The sequence below is a fragment of the Nylanderia fulva genome, unplaced genomic scaffold (assembly GCF_048542155.1).
Source record: "Nylanderia fulva isolate GAGA-0341 unplaced genomic scaffold, ASM4854215v1 Scaffold41, whole genome shotgun sequence".
NCBI classification, from domain to species: Eukaryota; Metazoa; Arthropoda; class Insecta; order Hymenoptera; family Formicidae; genus Nylanderia; species Nylanderia fulva.
Genome location: NW_028190488.1, coordinates 1838310 through 1854753, shown reverse-complemented (window position 1 = coordinate 1854753; position 16444 = coordinate 1838310). Strand labels below are relative to the sequence as shown.

At 35.6% G+C, this 16444-nt stretch overlaps 1 protein-coding gene across 6 annotated transcripts in view; it reads right to left on the bottom strand.

Moving 5' to 3' along the window:
• Positions 1-4769: 4769 nt before the first annotated feature.
• The window catches only part of LOC114939799 (dipeptidase 1), an 81770-nt gene continuing 70095 nt past the window's right edge, over positions 4770-16444 (bottom strand). For all 6 annotated transcript variants that reach the window (XM_029314220.2, XM_029314221.2, XM_029314223.2 and 3 more), the window contains exons 10-11: positions 13703-13838; positions 4770-7865 (exon numbers count right to left, since the gene is read on the bottom strand). In XM_029314220.2, the coding sequence (XP_029170053.1) occupies positions 7749-7865; positions 13703-13838 (253 nt within the window). In that variant the 3' untranslated portion in view covers positions 4770-7748. The remainder of the gene's footprint in view (positions 7866-13702; positions 13839-16444) is intronic.

Genomic DNA, 16444 nt, shown 5'->3' with positions numbered 1-16444 from the left:
TCGTATTTTTCACGTTATTTCCAGCAGATTACATTCGATGCTCATTCGACCTCTCTTACAGATTTTCGCGAGGCACTTGCATGGATCGTAAAAATTTAGTAGCGCATGTGCACACATCTGCACATGCACGCGTGACTTGCATTCGATAACGATAACGATATACGCTATTTCGCGCCTCAACCGCGCATGAACCGCGAACATTTAATTCCGTTGTTGCGGAAAACGCGCGATGGACGGACAGGTGTGTCGACTGTAGAGTCCATAAAGTGTAGCATTGTAGTGTTGAAAAAAACTGATGACTCTACGTTTGGGGACGCGGAAATAAGGAGAAAAAATATGGCTATTTAACGGAGCGAGGAAATACTTCTGGTCTCCGCTCCCTGGTTCTCGTGTCGCTTGAAATTTATTATTCCGATAGCCGTGCTCGCAAAAATGTTTTTAACCGGCTTTCGTTTTTTTCTGCGATCGCACAACATAGTAAAAAGTCGCGAAAAAGTTCGTTGCACTTTGCATTTATAGCGTGTCTTACAACTTGCAATTATAATTTTGATTCTCTGATGAATTTGAGATTATTTTCTTGACGCGAAAATGTCGGATCATCAATAATTTGTAGGTATATCATAGAATTGAAAAAAGACTTTTTTAAATTAAAATTTTAAGAGAGATAATAAATATATTTTCTAATTATAATAATTTCAAATAAACTTTTGAATGAAATTTTGATTTCAGAATTTATTACACAAATAATTTATTGGAAACATATATTGTGAAATAAAAATTGGCTTTAAATATGTGATATATTCTTAAAACGTTAGAACTAGAATGTTTAAATTATTGCTTATAAGTTTTATTAAAGAGATCGCGGTCGACGTATAATCGATAAAGTGACGAAGAGAAAAATAAATAAATGAAAGCTATTTTGTGCGAGATGAGCGACATGCAAAGCCCAAAGAACGTGAGCTGAGAAAGGACAAGTAATTCCATTCTCGCGTCTTACCTGTCTTACTTTTTTCCCTTCATTTATTCAAGGCGATATTACCTCTCGGTATATCATCACCATCGCTGCTATTATTCCAAATAGTATTACATGTAAGCAGATCTTGATAGTCAATCTATGATATTTCATGTTTTAAAGATATCGCGTACAACGTGATATATAGAAATTGAATATTTATGCGCTTGATAAAATTTAATTATTTTTTACATATATTTACAAAATTGAAAGAGCTTGCAAAATAATTTATTTCTTGTGAAAGCGTTAATATTGATGCAATTTTTATTCATGAATGAAAAAAAATATCAAAGAATTTATAATATATTTTTATAATATATTTTTAGATAATAATAAATTTTTATGTTTAGCATTGATTAGACATGGGTGAGATATATTGATTCTATCTTAAGAAAATTTGATTTTAAGGTGGACCATTTCTTAAGCCCGTATCAGACTATGGATTAAAATCGAGATTTTATAAACTTTGCTCTGATTGGTGAAATTTCAATCTAATCTCAATCCTAATCCGTAGTCTGATACGGGCTTGAACGTCGAAAGAATCGACATATGTTTTATCTTCATAAAAGATTTATTTTCTCTGAAATATATCAAAATGTCAATTGTCTCATTGAAGATTTAATTTTTAAACCGAGTTTATTTGATTCAAATACTAATGAAGATAAACCATTTTAATCATTTATAAATAAACGAGATTATACATGCTATTATTATACGGATATTTTTTGTCTTGCGCTATTCAAAGCTGCAAATATCGCTCATAAATATCTACATTGAAAATACACTCATAATTACTTAATATATGAAATATATATATGTCGACATAAAGTATGCACGTTTATAGTGACAGAGGAAAAAAGAGAGAAGTTTTATTTTTCTCTCATTATTTACGAAGCTTTTTACGAGGATATCTCTTCTTTTGTAGCTGCTGAATAGCTAAAATAAAGCGGTAACATATATGGATATCACATGTTTCATCTTTCGCGAATATCAAAGATCGCGTTGAATAATTAAACGATCTACTTCCAGCACATTTCATGAAATTTGACGTTAAATTTCGTAACTTTTCTCTCGCAAAATTTAAAATTAATTTTTCATTCATGAAATTTAAGCAGGAACAATTATGCTTTATTTAACATTTTTACAGATTATTATCCGAAAAGCTATTAGCTTTATATAAAAGAGGTCTTAATTTTTAAATTATTGTTTTTTCTTTTTATGTACGATCTATGATTTAATCTAGATACTAGCAAAAAATTTTCCACTAACACGTGTTGAATTATATATCCGCCCGATACACCCTTGAGGAATGGAATGTGTTTTTTCTTATAGGACAATTACTTACAAATTTTCCAATAAATCGAACGAGATCAAGTCGAGAAAACTTGCGCTGATTCAATCGCGTTGCGATATAATATTCACGAGTTTGGTTTCTAGCGAGTTGATCTCTACATCTTATTGCTCCGTGATAACCAACGGTTGTTTAACCCATGAGACCGAAGGTTCTTGACAAGGTTTACGAGTAATCAAGGTTTACGATTGACCGAATCATAAACCTGGCTTCCACCGCGATGAGATACGATTCTTGATCATATAAGCCGAATCCCGAGCCGTTGGTCAAATTTCGAACTATATGTTGGTCAAATTTCGTACAAATGCGGCATTAGTTCTACAGCCTCGCCTCGCAAAGCGGATGAATTCGCCGGTATCTCTCGATACCACCTCGAGGCATTGCAGAGACTATTCAGGATTCATATTTGTATCGCTCGTAGTCCGAAATTTCGGAGAGGGTATACTTGATCCACTTTAGTAGGACTTGGCTGATCTTAAATCACCTTAGGCGCTCTCTGTGCACTTAACTGTTTCAAACTGAGCGCATTGGTTAACCAGTCAAACTGTTGTATAACGAGTCGTATCGATATAGTAATTCTGTTATATAATAAGTTTACGTTTTCCATTAAAGTAATGCGAAAGATATGATTTGTTTCTTAAGTATAACTATTTCAAGAGATTTGAGTAAATAGAATTATTCGAATAATTTAGTGCCGCGTTATTTTTATTTGAACAATTATTTAAATATTTATTTTCTGTTTGAAAGCTTTTTTTGAATCATTTATTATATAAATAATAATTCTTTATTATCTGTAGAAAATTTATTAGTTGAACAATAGAATTATTTTATCCTATACAAATCATTATACATGTACATATTTTAGATAATTATTTCTGAGTATAACTACTTTTTTAAAAGTGAAACAATATTTATTAAATTATACACACTGAACTATAGTAAAACAAATTTTTTTACGCCATTATAAAATTTCTGTTAAGTGCGATAACTTAAGTGTGCAAATGAAATAATGCATTTTCTATTGTATTTTCTCTCTTTTTTCTCTTTCTCTTTCTCTCTCTCTCTCTCTCTCTCCATTTCTGTACACAGGATGTGGCTAGAGAATTTTTCTAACTTTAAGACAGCTTTTTACTTCGCGGTTGGCGTTCACTTTGCAGAGCACTCAGGAATATCGTCCGCGAACTTTTTGCAAATCCAACAAATTCCACCCGAGAAAGGCGAGCGGGCCGGGTGAATAACGCCGTGAGGCGTTTCTTAAAAACGGCCGCGAGGTATAACTCGCCGGTTTCATATTATACATCCCGAGCCACGCGTATTAAGGGATGAAATTTATAGGTCGAGTTTCCACAGTAAACTTAGCCGATATCTCGCCGGGAGGCGAAACAAAGAGTGCTTCTCTCACTCGGAGGTTGGTGCTCGCCACCACCGGAGACCCTCGTTTCCGCCACCTTTCTCACGTTCCTTTATTCGCGGCTAGTTTAGTCCTCTCCTTTTTATTCCCTTTCTTACTCCCGTTCGTGTCTTCTCTCTGCCTCTGCGGCGGAGTGTCAGCCAAATGACAGCTGAGAAAAAGCTGAAGGCTGCAACCGAAGTGATGGGAACCGTCTGCGAATAGTGCGAATGCTGAGAGAAAGGAGAGGGTTGAAATAGGATGAGAGAAGGATCATAAAGGTGCAAGGTAGACATTGGAAGATGGGGGAAAAAAGCGGTCGGTTCCGAGACGTGGTCGTGGGATACGCGAAGAAATCGGCCGCGCATTCAGCTTCACAATTCGATGAAGGAAAGAAGCTTAAATGGTTTTTCCATGACCGAATCCGGGTCTAAACGTGTTGAAACTTTTTAACGAGCTCGTTAGGGTTCCGCGAATAGCCGGGAAATTAATTAATCTTTTAAAAGCCGTCCGTTCATCTACGGACATACGACGTTCCAGCTCTCTTTTTCAATTTCTTTCTCGTTTTCGCTTGATGACTGTGCATTCGCACGTGCATCTATGGTTGGTGGTCGACTTTTTTGTTTTTTCTACGGAAAAAACATAAATTACTCTCTTATGTAAAATTGAAATTCGTTGAAAGATTTTTTCTCTCAGATTTTTTCTTCAAATATGTATAGAATAACAAATGATTATAAATATAAATAATATTAATAGTATTTTTATTTTTTGAATAGGCAACAGTTTTGTGAAATATGTAATATAAATATGAATTTATTGTGATACAAATATTGCAAGTTTTTGTTTTTTGTATGATTAATCTCTCAAAACGTTCTAATCTGAGTCAATTTTCCCTAAAAGTCAATAATCCGCCCTGCCAGCGCGCTGCAGATCTTTAATAATTTAGTTTGTTAAATGTGATATTGCTACTTACCGAGATGTCGGGGAAGGGCCGAAATAAATGAGAACTCGGTCGCTTTCGCAACAACGGCTTTCGTTCGATCTGCCGTAGATTTATTTTAGATAGACCAGTATAACTTTCGAAACCTTATAAGATATTAGTTACGAGGCTCGCGTTTCATCGATTCTATCCTGTTCGCACGAGAATGGTCATTAAATCGAACGAGATTCCGTAAGAGATCGGCTCGGTTAATTCTCGATTGTATCGTATTGCTATAAATGAAATCTGGCAGTTCACACATTTTCACACATTTAGGTATCTTTCGTGAAACGTATTATTTCCTGATAAAAAACGTAATTATAAATTTCTGTTTTTTTATTCGGATTAAAAAAATCTGCGGATATGTGCGTTTCTGACATTTTTTTATTTTTTATTTGTATTTTTTGAACAATTTGCGTGTTGAAATAAAATTTATGCCACGCAGTTGCAAATTAACGCGCCATATTGTTATGGCACGCAGAAAATTGTGCATTCGAGACTTTGAATGCATATATAATCACCGAGCTGGTCGCTGTGACAAAATTTTGCCGCAAAACAATTCACGCGAGGACGCGTGAGACAAAATATCTTGCGATTCAGAATCGTATGTGACGGCGCGCGGTAACCATGGTATATAATTAAAAAGTTCATTGTTCAATTCGACATATGTATGCCGACGAATACTTATCGGCATATCAGCTTCGATCGTGCAAAATCGTAGGAAATAGTATACTTGTAGTATACTTATAGTATCGAGCAATGTATTTCTCGTCGATTTGGTCGACGCTACTAGAGAGAGTTACTTCGCGATTTAGCCTCATTCGTAGCGTCCTCGGACATCATGATTGGTCAAGCCACCATCTGGAATCGTGGTCGGCGGGGGTTAAAAGAGAAGTTTTAAAATAAAATAAAAAAAAAAAAAAAACACCCGCAAGAGAAAGGGCACCGCTCGACAATCGAGATACGTAAACTTTTAGCTTAAATCCGTTGATGCGACTTCGTGTGCGACGCTTTTGCGTCTAGATTAAAAAGTATCGAGAATACTCGGTGACCTGGTTCTTCGATCCGACATGGCTGGCTTGACGTGGTTGAGAGGAGTAATATGTTTTTCGACTTCAGGTACCATATGTACAAGTTGTCATTCGCGCACACACACACACACACACACACGCATGTCGCGTCATTCTCTCTCTTTCTCTCTTGTTCACAATTTTATACTCTCAACAATCGTTCGATATTCATATACGAATCGTTCGTTTTGTCGCGCGTACAATCGATCCATGATGTATTACATAAATTATTGACTAAGACAGTTTTTTTTTTGGTTCCGGCTTCGACGAGGAAATCGCTGAGTACAAATTTTAACATCAAGTGTATGCCCGTGGCTAAATTGTTAAACATTTATACAAACGCGTTGGTCTTCGTATCGCAGTGATAAAGGTGCGTGTTTCCGCCTCGTTGTTGCGTCAATTTCGACATCTCCCGATTTACGTTTTTCATCGTCTTCCAATTGCATTGACACTTTAACTAACAGTCAGCTCTTTTATCAACGAAGCATGCTTTCTTATTCAATCATCCCAATGACGAGTGTACGTATCAGTACCGTAACGCTATAATTAGGGAGCCATAGTAGTATTTCATTATTTTACAAAATTGTACTTCCTTATATATTAAGATTTATCCCAAGTTTAATTTTGATTGCGAAAAAATGTGCGTTATTTTTCAAGTAAATTTCTCAAAATCAATTTTACAATTAAAATAGACGAGTAATTAAGAAAATTAAAATAAATGAGCGAATTGCGACGTATGAAAATTCTACTTTGAATTATATATGGAACTCGCGGGTTACGTAAGTTCCATATATCATATTATTAAGCCAGTTACATTGTGTAATTCCACGTGTATTTCATTACACATAGCATATATTTGATTTTGCTTCTACAGTAAGTAATTAAATTGTACAATAGCTCGCCAATAGCTCGTTCGAGTAATCAATAGCATTACAATAGCAGCACTCGTGCTAGTTTCAAATTAATGGACCATCGCTCCATTAATACACTACAATGTTATTATTGCTATTATCGATTAGGCTGGATACGGATAATAAATGTGATGAGAATTGTTTCAGATGTGAAACAAGTGGCGATTGATGTAGATCGAATTAAAACTTTTAAATTAAATCTTAATTAATCTCTATGCATATATACAAGAACAACTAGCCGTAATTAATCAATCCCAATTGCAGGTTTTTTTTTTTACTTAATGTCTCTAGCTAGTTGTTGAAATTTATTAATAAATAATTCAGTAATAATTTAGTGTTTATTACTGATAAATATATTATCAGAGAGAGAGATAATATATAATATAAAAGATTGTATATAATATAATCTAAATTACATACAACAAATATAAATATAAATATATATTAAAAATTCTCATATAGGATACAATATATTTTTAGAAACGCGCGAAACAGAGATCGACCGATAGAAGCTAAGAAACAAAAGTAAAACTTGCAAGTTAGATCTTCGTTTATCTATAAAGAAATAACAATGTGTTTGATTGATCTAATTGCAATTCTTCTTCGCGGCTTGATGCCTTCAGTCACGGTACTAAACGTTTCACTGGCCGTCTCGATATCTTTCGCGAACACTCGCATCTCACGGATCTGAGATTTCTGGCGGAAATCGAGTTTATCTACCTACTTACGTACAAAGATGAGAATCTTGGTAACGTCGAGCAGGATCGAAAGAATTGAAAGAGAGAGAGAGAGAGAGAAGAGTGTGCATACATGTTTGTGCAGTAGATATCGTCCTTGGGAGATCGCAAAATTGAAGGGGAAGTGGAGGGTAAAGATGTAAAGGGTGAATTTTATTTTTCCCTCCTGGGGCAGTGAGTGTTTCCTTCTTCTCTCTCTCTCTCTTTCTATTTTTCGTCCTCTTTTTCCTCTTTGTTTCCGACGTTGTTCTTCGATCATTCGATCATTTGCCTTATTGGCCGAGAGGATTCTGACAGCTTAAGGCGCCATCAGACGTTTTATGTTATAACGGCAGTAATCGCGACCGATTATGTCCTCGTGCGGGATCTCCTCCTCCAGCGGCTCCATACCCTCCGAGGCCAGGTTATCGCGAATCTGCGCACACACAGAGAATGCTACGATGTAGTAAATGTGATTTATTGACTGTTAAAGCTTAGCTTACGGTGATTTATACGTTTTAGCCCTTTAATACACGGCTACTAACATCGTTGACGTCGATCGTGTGCTCACGTGGAACAATGCTACCAATCACGATTTACAGTAGTCGATCACTTACTGTAATCCGCGTATGCATCTATGAATTCGCCGTAAATGGATCAATAATTTCATGATCACGACAATACTTCTGGATTAGGAATTATGGAGAATTTCGATAGCGGTTAGATATTAAGGAGATTAAATTTGCTCACACACAAACATATATACGTATAACAGTGAGCGAATCGATATGTTTACAAAGCGTTCATCGCGTGCTTGGAAGCCAGTTCTCCCCATTTTTCTTTCGTTGCATTCCAGTAGAGCCGGTGGAAAAAAGCCGATGAATTTTGACGTCGCGCGCCGAGCTTCCGAAGGGCGCGGCGAAGATGGAAGACCTTGCCGCACGTCGCAAATGTGTTCTCGGGAAAAATCGCCAGGGTGCGGGGAGATAGATAAAAAGGTGCCCACCCCGGGATGGGCTACGATGAAAGGCAAAGACGAGGGTGCGCGCGAGCGAGGGAGAAAAAAGATCGCGCGCGGTTCGCGCGTATTTCACACGAGCACATGCACGGTGCCCATCAATTTTCGGTGAAGCCCATTAACCTCCCACGGGGGCTTTGCTCGAAAACGAAGCTTTCGACGAACGCATCGGCTATGTTCGCGACGCGCCGCTTCTCTCCGCGTGATGACGAAAAATCGCCGCGAGATATACGATGGTCGGTCGCACAAGTCATATATATGTGTAATTATATGTACATATGTAACATATATATATGTAGTAAATTAAAAGCGTTAATCTCACGAAGAGAAATTAACATATTTTAATTTTCTATATACATATATGTCGACATCAATTTTATACGTGGATTTATACGATTAACGAGATTGATGATGATATAGATAAAAAAAAAAAAAAAAAAGTTTTGAGCTTTTCTTTTAATTTGATATTTGCTATACTTTATCTTCTTCAGCTAATTCAGGATTTGTTATAATTTTATGAAGTTTAATAATATTGTGAATAAATGTATAATACGTTCTAATTAAACAGATACGAAGATTGATAATGTTGCGTTTGTGACATTCGAATAAAAGGAACGAATGTTTCGCGAGAGAGGCAAGAGATATAAAAAAACGTCATTGAATTTAAAATCTTTTCTACGCTTTTTTTCTGGCGCTTCACGGAGTAAAACTTTTTTTATAACGCAAAAAGAGAGAGAGAGCAAGTATTTCTCTGATTCGTACAAAAATAATTCGGTGCAACGCCAGAATATAAAGGGCTTTTATTGATTTGGAAATACTGGATGCGCTTTTCTCCACGCTTTGTAAAATTTATTTCGTTTTCATAAAATAAGAAAACGCTCTCTCCGCAATCCGGGTCAATTTTGGCGGATTACATATTAGAGCAGCGCAGCGTAAATTTCATTCTCGCCTAAAATCTACCCTGTAGTTTTTTTCAATTAAACAGAGCGCTGCAGCAAGATAGCACGCTATCGCAAATATTTATCATGGAAACGCAGCTGCAATTTTTCGGTCATTGGTTGACCTGCGCAGCGAGGAATCAATACTGCATCAAAGAGAATTGAAGAATATATGCGCGTAATTCAAAATTAAGAAACGCGATTTTAAGAGAAATTAAAGCTAATTTTATTATAGCATTCGAGATGAAACTTGCAGTTATTATATTAAATTTTTTATATTATTAATTTTATATTTTACGTTATGTTCACGTAAGATATACATATAATCAAGAGAAATAGTTTAGAAAAACTAGACATATTACATGTTGTTTTAGGTATTTACAAACTTTTGTAAACTTTTCTTATATATAAGTATAAAGCTTCATTTTGCTGTCCATGTTTGGATTTTAAATTAAACGAGAACAGAGAAAAATAGTGACGATATAGGAGGACGTCGACAAGTCTAATCAAATCCACTTTTATTGTCGCATTCGCGTTGTGTATGTAATGTTACGGTATTTACGATATAAACGTCTCGCAGGAGTTTAATAGCTTTCTCTTCGTAAACTACTTCGCATATATTCTGCTCTAAAATTGAACTTTTTTTCTTCTAGACATGTATATGCTCGAAGAAACTACTGACTGAAACTTTAAGCGCTAATGGACGTTGAAAGGTTTCCCTTATAAATGCATGGACAGTCTCTCCTCTGTTCACACTTTCTAAAATTGATTGTTGCATATAAAAAAATCCCTTCTAAAAAATTACATTTGTTATATAATTCTGTAAGTTTTTTAATTGTAGAATTTTGATTTTAAGTTTCATATTTGCATGAAAAATTATATATATATATATATATATATGATATGATTGTGTAATAGAACCTGTATGTCTTTAAACGACATTTTCACGAACGAGAATATACATTATGCAAAATGTGAGATTGAGATATTAATGAACATTGAAGTGTTTTGCTCATAAATGCAAAGACGCAGTCTTGTTAGTTTATTTCCTACCTGAATTTAATTACATGTTAAAGACTATCAATTTCTCTTCTTAAAATTAAAACTTTTTTTAAACTACATATGTTGAACTACATATATTTTTTGTATTTAATATCTAAACTTTAATATGAAAACATGAAAGATTATATTATGATATAATATATAAATATTTTACCAAAGTTTTTTCTCATTCATTCGCATTTTACCTCGCTTATAATTTTACAGACCGTAAAGTATCAAAACACATAAAATATATATTGACAAATATGATTATCGTAGTTAAAAATATCCATTTTCAAAAAACAAAATTAAAATAAAAATTATCATGTAACTATATATAATATATTTATATGCTTTATATGAAAAAGATATATAATGTATATTTATATTACATGATATATGCTATAATCTACATTGTGGTTTTGTATTTCTCGAAAACAGATACTTTTATGAACGATAGCGCATCACATTTGTCGATATATATTACGTGTTTCGATATTTACTTTAGAAATTTGTATTGCAACATTTTTCAAATGCCTTTTTAAGCTGAAGAATCAGTTCTTATAATTATAATTAATAATTTAAATATGATTGATATTATAATTATGTTATAATTATAATTTATCTTAGAAAATTAGACAGAGAAGAGAAACTGTAGAAAAGAGCTTTGTTCGCCATTAGCCTGTTTCGAAATGGCATGGTGATTTACATAATGCGAGTGTGTACGACACTGATTGCATTACGCCCGAGAAATTTCCACCGCTGTTTCCGGACGACTTCTTGCAGGGAGCATTCGGCGGAGGCGTCGCGCGGTCTTACGAAACAGTATCAAAGTTCCTACGAATTCCGTTCCCCGTATACGAAGAACAATAGCGAAATTGAATTTCAAGGTAACGTAATCGCCATCATTTTGTTCACCACATCGCGCCGTAGGCATCGCCATTATTTCAGCAATTACGACGTTTCTCGCCTGCCGTGAAACCCGGACCGCCATCGTCGACGGTGGAAAACGGCGATGAGATGAGTCGAAATTGCTCAAAGGATTTGCCCTTCGCTGAACCTCGCCGACTTTATTGCGACGAGCGAGAAGCGAAGAGCAAGTAAATGTATGATTGTATACGTGTGCGTGTGTTTTGTGCGTGCGTTTTGCGTCGTGTGCACGTGTGTATGTGTTTCAGGTAAGAAGGTACACGACGATTTCTCCGCGAATTTACACATTGAGAATTAATGGTAACTTGCAGTCTCTCGGTTAAAAGAAGCTCGATTTATAAACGTGTCACCGAGAAAAAAATTTATTGAATTCGAATAAGTATTTATTTCAATACTGCTAAATAAAGTATTTATTTGAAACTAATAATATTGATTTAATGGGAAAAATATTTATTCGATATAAGAAAATTCTTTTTAAAACGAATAAATATTTATTTGTTTCAAATAAATGATTTATTAGGCAGTATTGAAATAAATATTTATTAATTTAGTCATTTTTTCAGTGTGAAATTTTCACGTGCTACAAATTAAAATTCCTCCCCGCGTGAATAAAGTAAGTCACATTTTCATATTCCGATAATCAAATAATTTTTTTCACATCTGGAAAATTGCATCGAATTAAATTTAAAATAATTTTGAAAGACCACGATTTTTTTTATAACGCGTAACATTAGGTTTCGTATTGTGCGGATTTCGCGATTTTTTCGCGCGACGCCTCCATCCCTTGAAGTCACGAGCGCGATTTTTTTGCGCGATAAATCATCCCCCAAAGAATTCAGAGCATAATTTTAATTCGTCGGCGCTCGAATCTTTGTTCTTACGGGAAGCCGACAACCTCGAAAATTGTTAGGCGAATACGAAATTCACACTTTCACGCGTAATTTACCGCAGCGCGTTTATTATGTTACAATCCGAACGTGTAATACACATTCTTCTCTAAATATAATAAATGACTCTTGCCGGACAAATAACCGCGGGTTCCGTTGACCACACCGTACCGCAATTAAATTATCACAGTAATTTCAACAACGGCCATCCTGAGTGTCCTCAAACATCCGGAACATCCGGCACACATAATTTCTCACATCATTCCTGTCGGGGCGTGTACCACCGGGTAATATCTGGACTGAAACATTTTCAGGCGCGACGAAATTCTCGTAGGACGATCTGCATTCGACTGCACTTTGCAAAACCGGGCGTTTAATGTTGAAATATACGGGACATTAATCGAGTGGTCGAAAATGTACAAGTAGAATTCAATTAGAGAAAATTTAATTTAATTTCATTTACACAGTTAAACACATTAGAGAATAGCAGGGTGAATTTTAACGATACGTTTTCATTAGTGAGTTTTGTCAATGCTATAATGAGATAAACGCGAACGCAAACAGAAGAGATTCGACCAATTACATGATTTTTAATCCTTCAAGTTGCAGCTTTGATTCCTCGCATTTGTATCGATAGCTGTTGTTATTTTTTTCTACCAAAAACTAGATAGAGAAAAGATTAATTTTATCAAATATTTCAATTTCTTTGATTATTCTATTTGAGTACCTTGATTTGATCTCTCTATTTGCTTACTTTCATCATTTAGTTTGGTTAAACCGAAAATACGAACGATTCTCGTAACTTTGCTAGAAAACGTGGTTCGAGCGTTAAATTTTAATTAAAGCGTCGACGAGCAAAAGGGCTCCAGATGCAACGACTCTCGCTTGAACGTTCAAGCTTATCTTTCGCGAAATATTATAAAGCGTCAGTGTGTTGAGCGATGTTGAACGATACTTCAGGTCCGTTTAATACACGTCATGTGTAGCCGTGGCTATATATATATATACACACACAATACACGTGTGCGGCGCTTGCAGGAGAGAAAGAAAGAAAGAGAAGGGAAAGCACACACCATTGGATAGGTTAGTAGATCCTGCCAGCTGGTTCTACGACTGGCAGGGCTCCAAGGGAGCAAAAATCGCGATCCGCTCGACCGAGTTCTCTCTCTCTTTCATCTGACGATGCACCACGCGCGCCACGCCGGATGCATGATTTGTGTGCTTTATTAAATCCGATATTGGTCGATTCGGGTAACCCGAACCAGACCATCGGTTATTTCGCGGCGGAAACGAGCGCTCCTTTCTCCTTCTTTCTCATTCTCTTACCTTACGTCACGTCACACCGACTTTTTCACCTTCGACATGCGTCCGCTCCTTTTTTTCATCAACCGAATACGCGACAAAGAATGGTCCCTTATTCTTTCCTCTTTTTCGCGAGACTCTGGAAAGAGTAATTTACCTGTTCCACCGCCTTGAACACCCGTATAAGGTTCAGACCAGCCAGTTTCTGGATGTCTCCCTCCGACCAGCCACGCGCTAGCAATTCCGCAAAGAGCTCCGGATACTTGCTGACATCCTCCAGACCCGTTGGCGTCCTGAGGCAGAGAATTTAGGATGATTTATCCTTCATTGTAATGAGATCTTATTGAGATTCGCGGATCTACGACGCGATCGTAATTAAGATAAAATCGCAATCGATCGAGTTGTCTTCTTTCCAGGCGTGAAAATTGAGAAAACTTTGAACATTAAATGTATTCGGGGGGATTTTTGGAGAGGGAGGAGAAGCACATATTTCTAACAATATTTAATCATTCACTCGAGATTCGCATTGTTAACATTAAACTTTTAATATTTATATGGTTTTATAAAACCAAAGTTCTGATATACTTAATAATTTTTATTTTGATGTAATAAATTAATTAGTATTAAATTGGATCCACAAAAACTTGGACCATTTTTATATCATTAATATATGAGCTATAAAAAAAAACGAAGAAATTTTCTGGCGGTGAAATGATAACCGGTAACTTGTCAACCAGCCGTGACTTATAGCCGCAAATGCTAATAGAAAGATACGGGGTGAAAATAATTTCGTCTCTCTTCCCCTTCATCTCTGAAAATATTGTTTTAAAATACTGCATCCATCGCGATAAATTTTCGTCGTCGGGCTGCGCTCCCATAAAAGTCGATATGGAAATAATGTCCGTTCTGTAAAGCGCCCCAGCTTGTGAACGTACGGTGCACCTAAGACCACAATTTACATGAATATTTCTGCTCGATAAGATAGGGCTTTAATGAAGCAGAAAGCTTTCGGAGTTTAAATTAGAAAACTGCTTGAAACTTTTATGGGGTCCACCTTCGTACTTTGCGTATTTCCGTATTATCTTAATTTTACTGCGTGCACAATTCTTGGCGGCGATTCTACTATCTATTATACGTACATACATACATACTGAGGTGTGCTAAATTATTTTCACTCGCATTTTTGCATTATTCAGTGCGTATAGATGACCTTGATGCGTGTGGTCTCTCTCTATAAAAACCTCTCATCTATTATACATGCGAGAGAAAGAGAGTGGTATAAAATAAAAAAACTTCATTAATATTTATCTGTAGGAGATTAATGATTCAGCTTTTATCATATTTTTATTGTGATTGAAAATAGTGACTCTTCGCGGAGACAACTTTTGCCAATCGAGCCTTCTTTAAAAGATCCTATAGAAATAATCCACTCTGTGATGTTTATTATTGATTAAATATTGTTTATTCAAAATCTTTCCCATATTCTCTCTCGGATACGTTTCTCCCGAACAAATGTTTAATTTGAATTATTTTGCGAAGTACTCGGGCGAAATTCTCGCGTTTCACGATGTGAGAATTATCTTTGCTTCCAACCGTTCGTTGCGTTATGCTCTGCCTTCGACTGTTTCGTTCCAGAACAATTATTTGCAGACTATCACGATTATAAAAATTGAAATGTACATACCGAGGCATCGAGCAGAAGAAAAGTGAATTCGCGCAGAAGAAGGTCAAAGTACAATAATGAGCTAGTTGGGAAGCAGTCGCGGATAAATTACACGAGTTACTTCAAGCGGTTTATCCTTCATTACTTTAATTACCAGTACACCGGGTGACTGTGGGTGAACTTACTTTACCGCTAAGACAGGCAAGCCAAGAAAACAACTCCGTTTACCTTACGCGATCCTTATACTCATAAATCTAGGGTAGAAATGTGTTATTACACTGAAATTCTCGAGGCAATTTAATACTAAAATGCAGAAAAGAATATATCTCGCATGAAAAAATATTCCTTGTAAAAATATTTCTGGAATTAAAATCGTAAAAAGTTATAAGTCTCTCTCTTTATTTTTTAACTAAAAAGTGAGATCGTTTAAAAAATATATCGTCCTTTAAATTTTACTTTTATATTACCATCTTCTTTATTAAAAAAAAAAAAAAAAAAATGCAAGCATTCCACGATTATTTTGCAAACTATCTGCTGTCTGAGATAATTAAAAAAATGATCAATTTAAATTTCATAGCAAGGAAGAAATTTACATATCTCTTTGAAATTCGAAAATATTATCTATCTATTTCATTGAAGTTTATTAAAATAATTGAAATACCATCCTCTTTATTCACTTTAATCACAATCGTCTATACAATTTCGTGAATTTATCTTCGGAATCGTTACGCGAACATTATCGATATCTTTCTCATGAAGACACGTTGAATCGCGGCGCGGACGATAAAAGGGCTTTAAAATGAATTTCGACGCTCTCATTAGGGGCATCATAACGAGAGTTCGTACAAGACCCGATGACGAGGGTGGGATGGAGAAAGGGGAACAGGTTGTTCGCTGACAATGGACCAACAAGAGCGGTTAGAGACTTATTCACGGCGCGTCGTGCCCCGGCTGAAACTGGCAGTTATGCAATTGTATACTGTACGCACATCGACCGACCGCAGAGGGCCGTTATTCCAATCTCGGAAATTTCCAAATCGGGCGTGTCCATCATCATAAACTGACTGAAAACGCGGGATAAACGCGCGCGAAATTCAAGAGAGGGTACATTGTACGCTTACAATCCATTATGTTTCATTTTTGTCGGATATATATTGTGTGAAAATATGATAGATGAATTAGAAGATATATATATATATATATATATATATATATATAATACATGAAATATAAAAT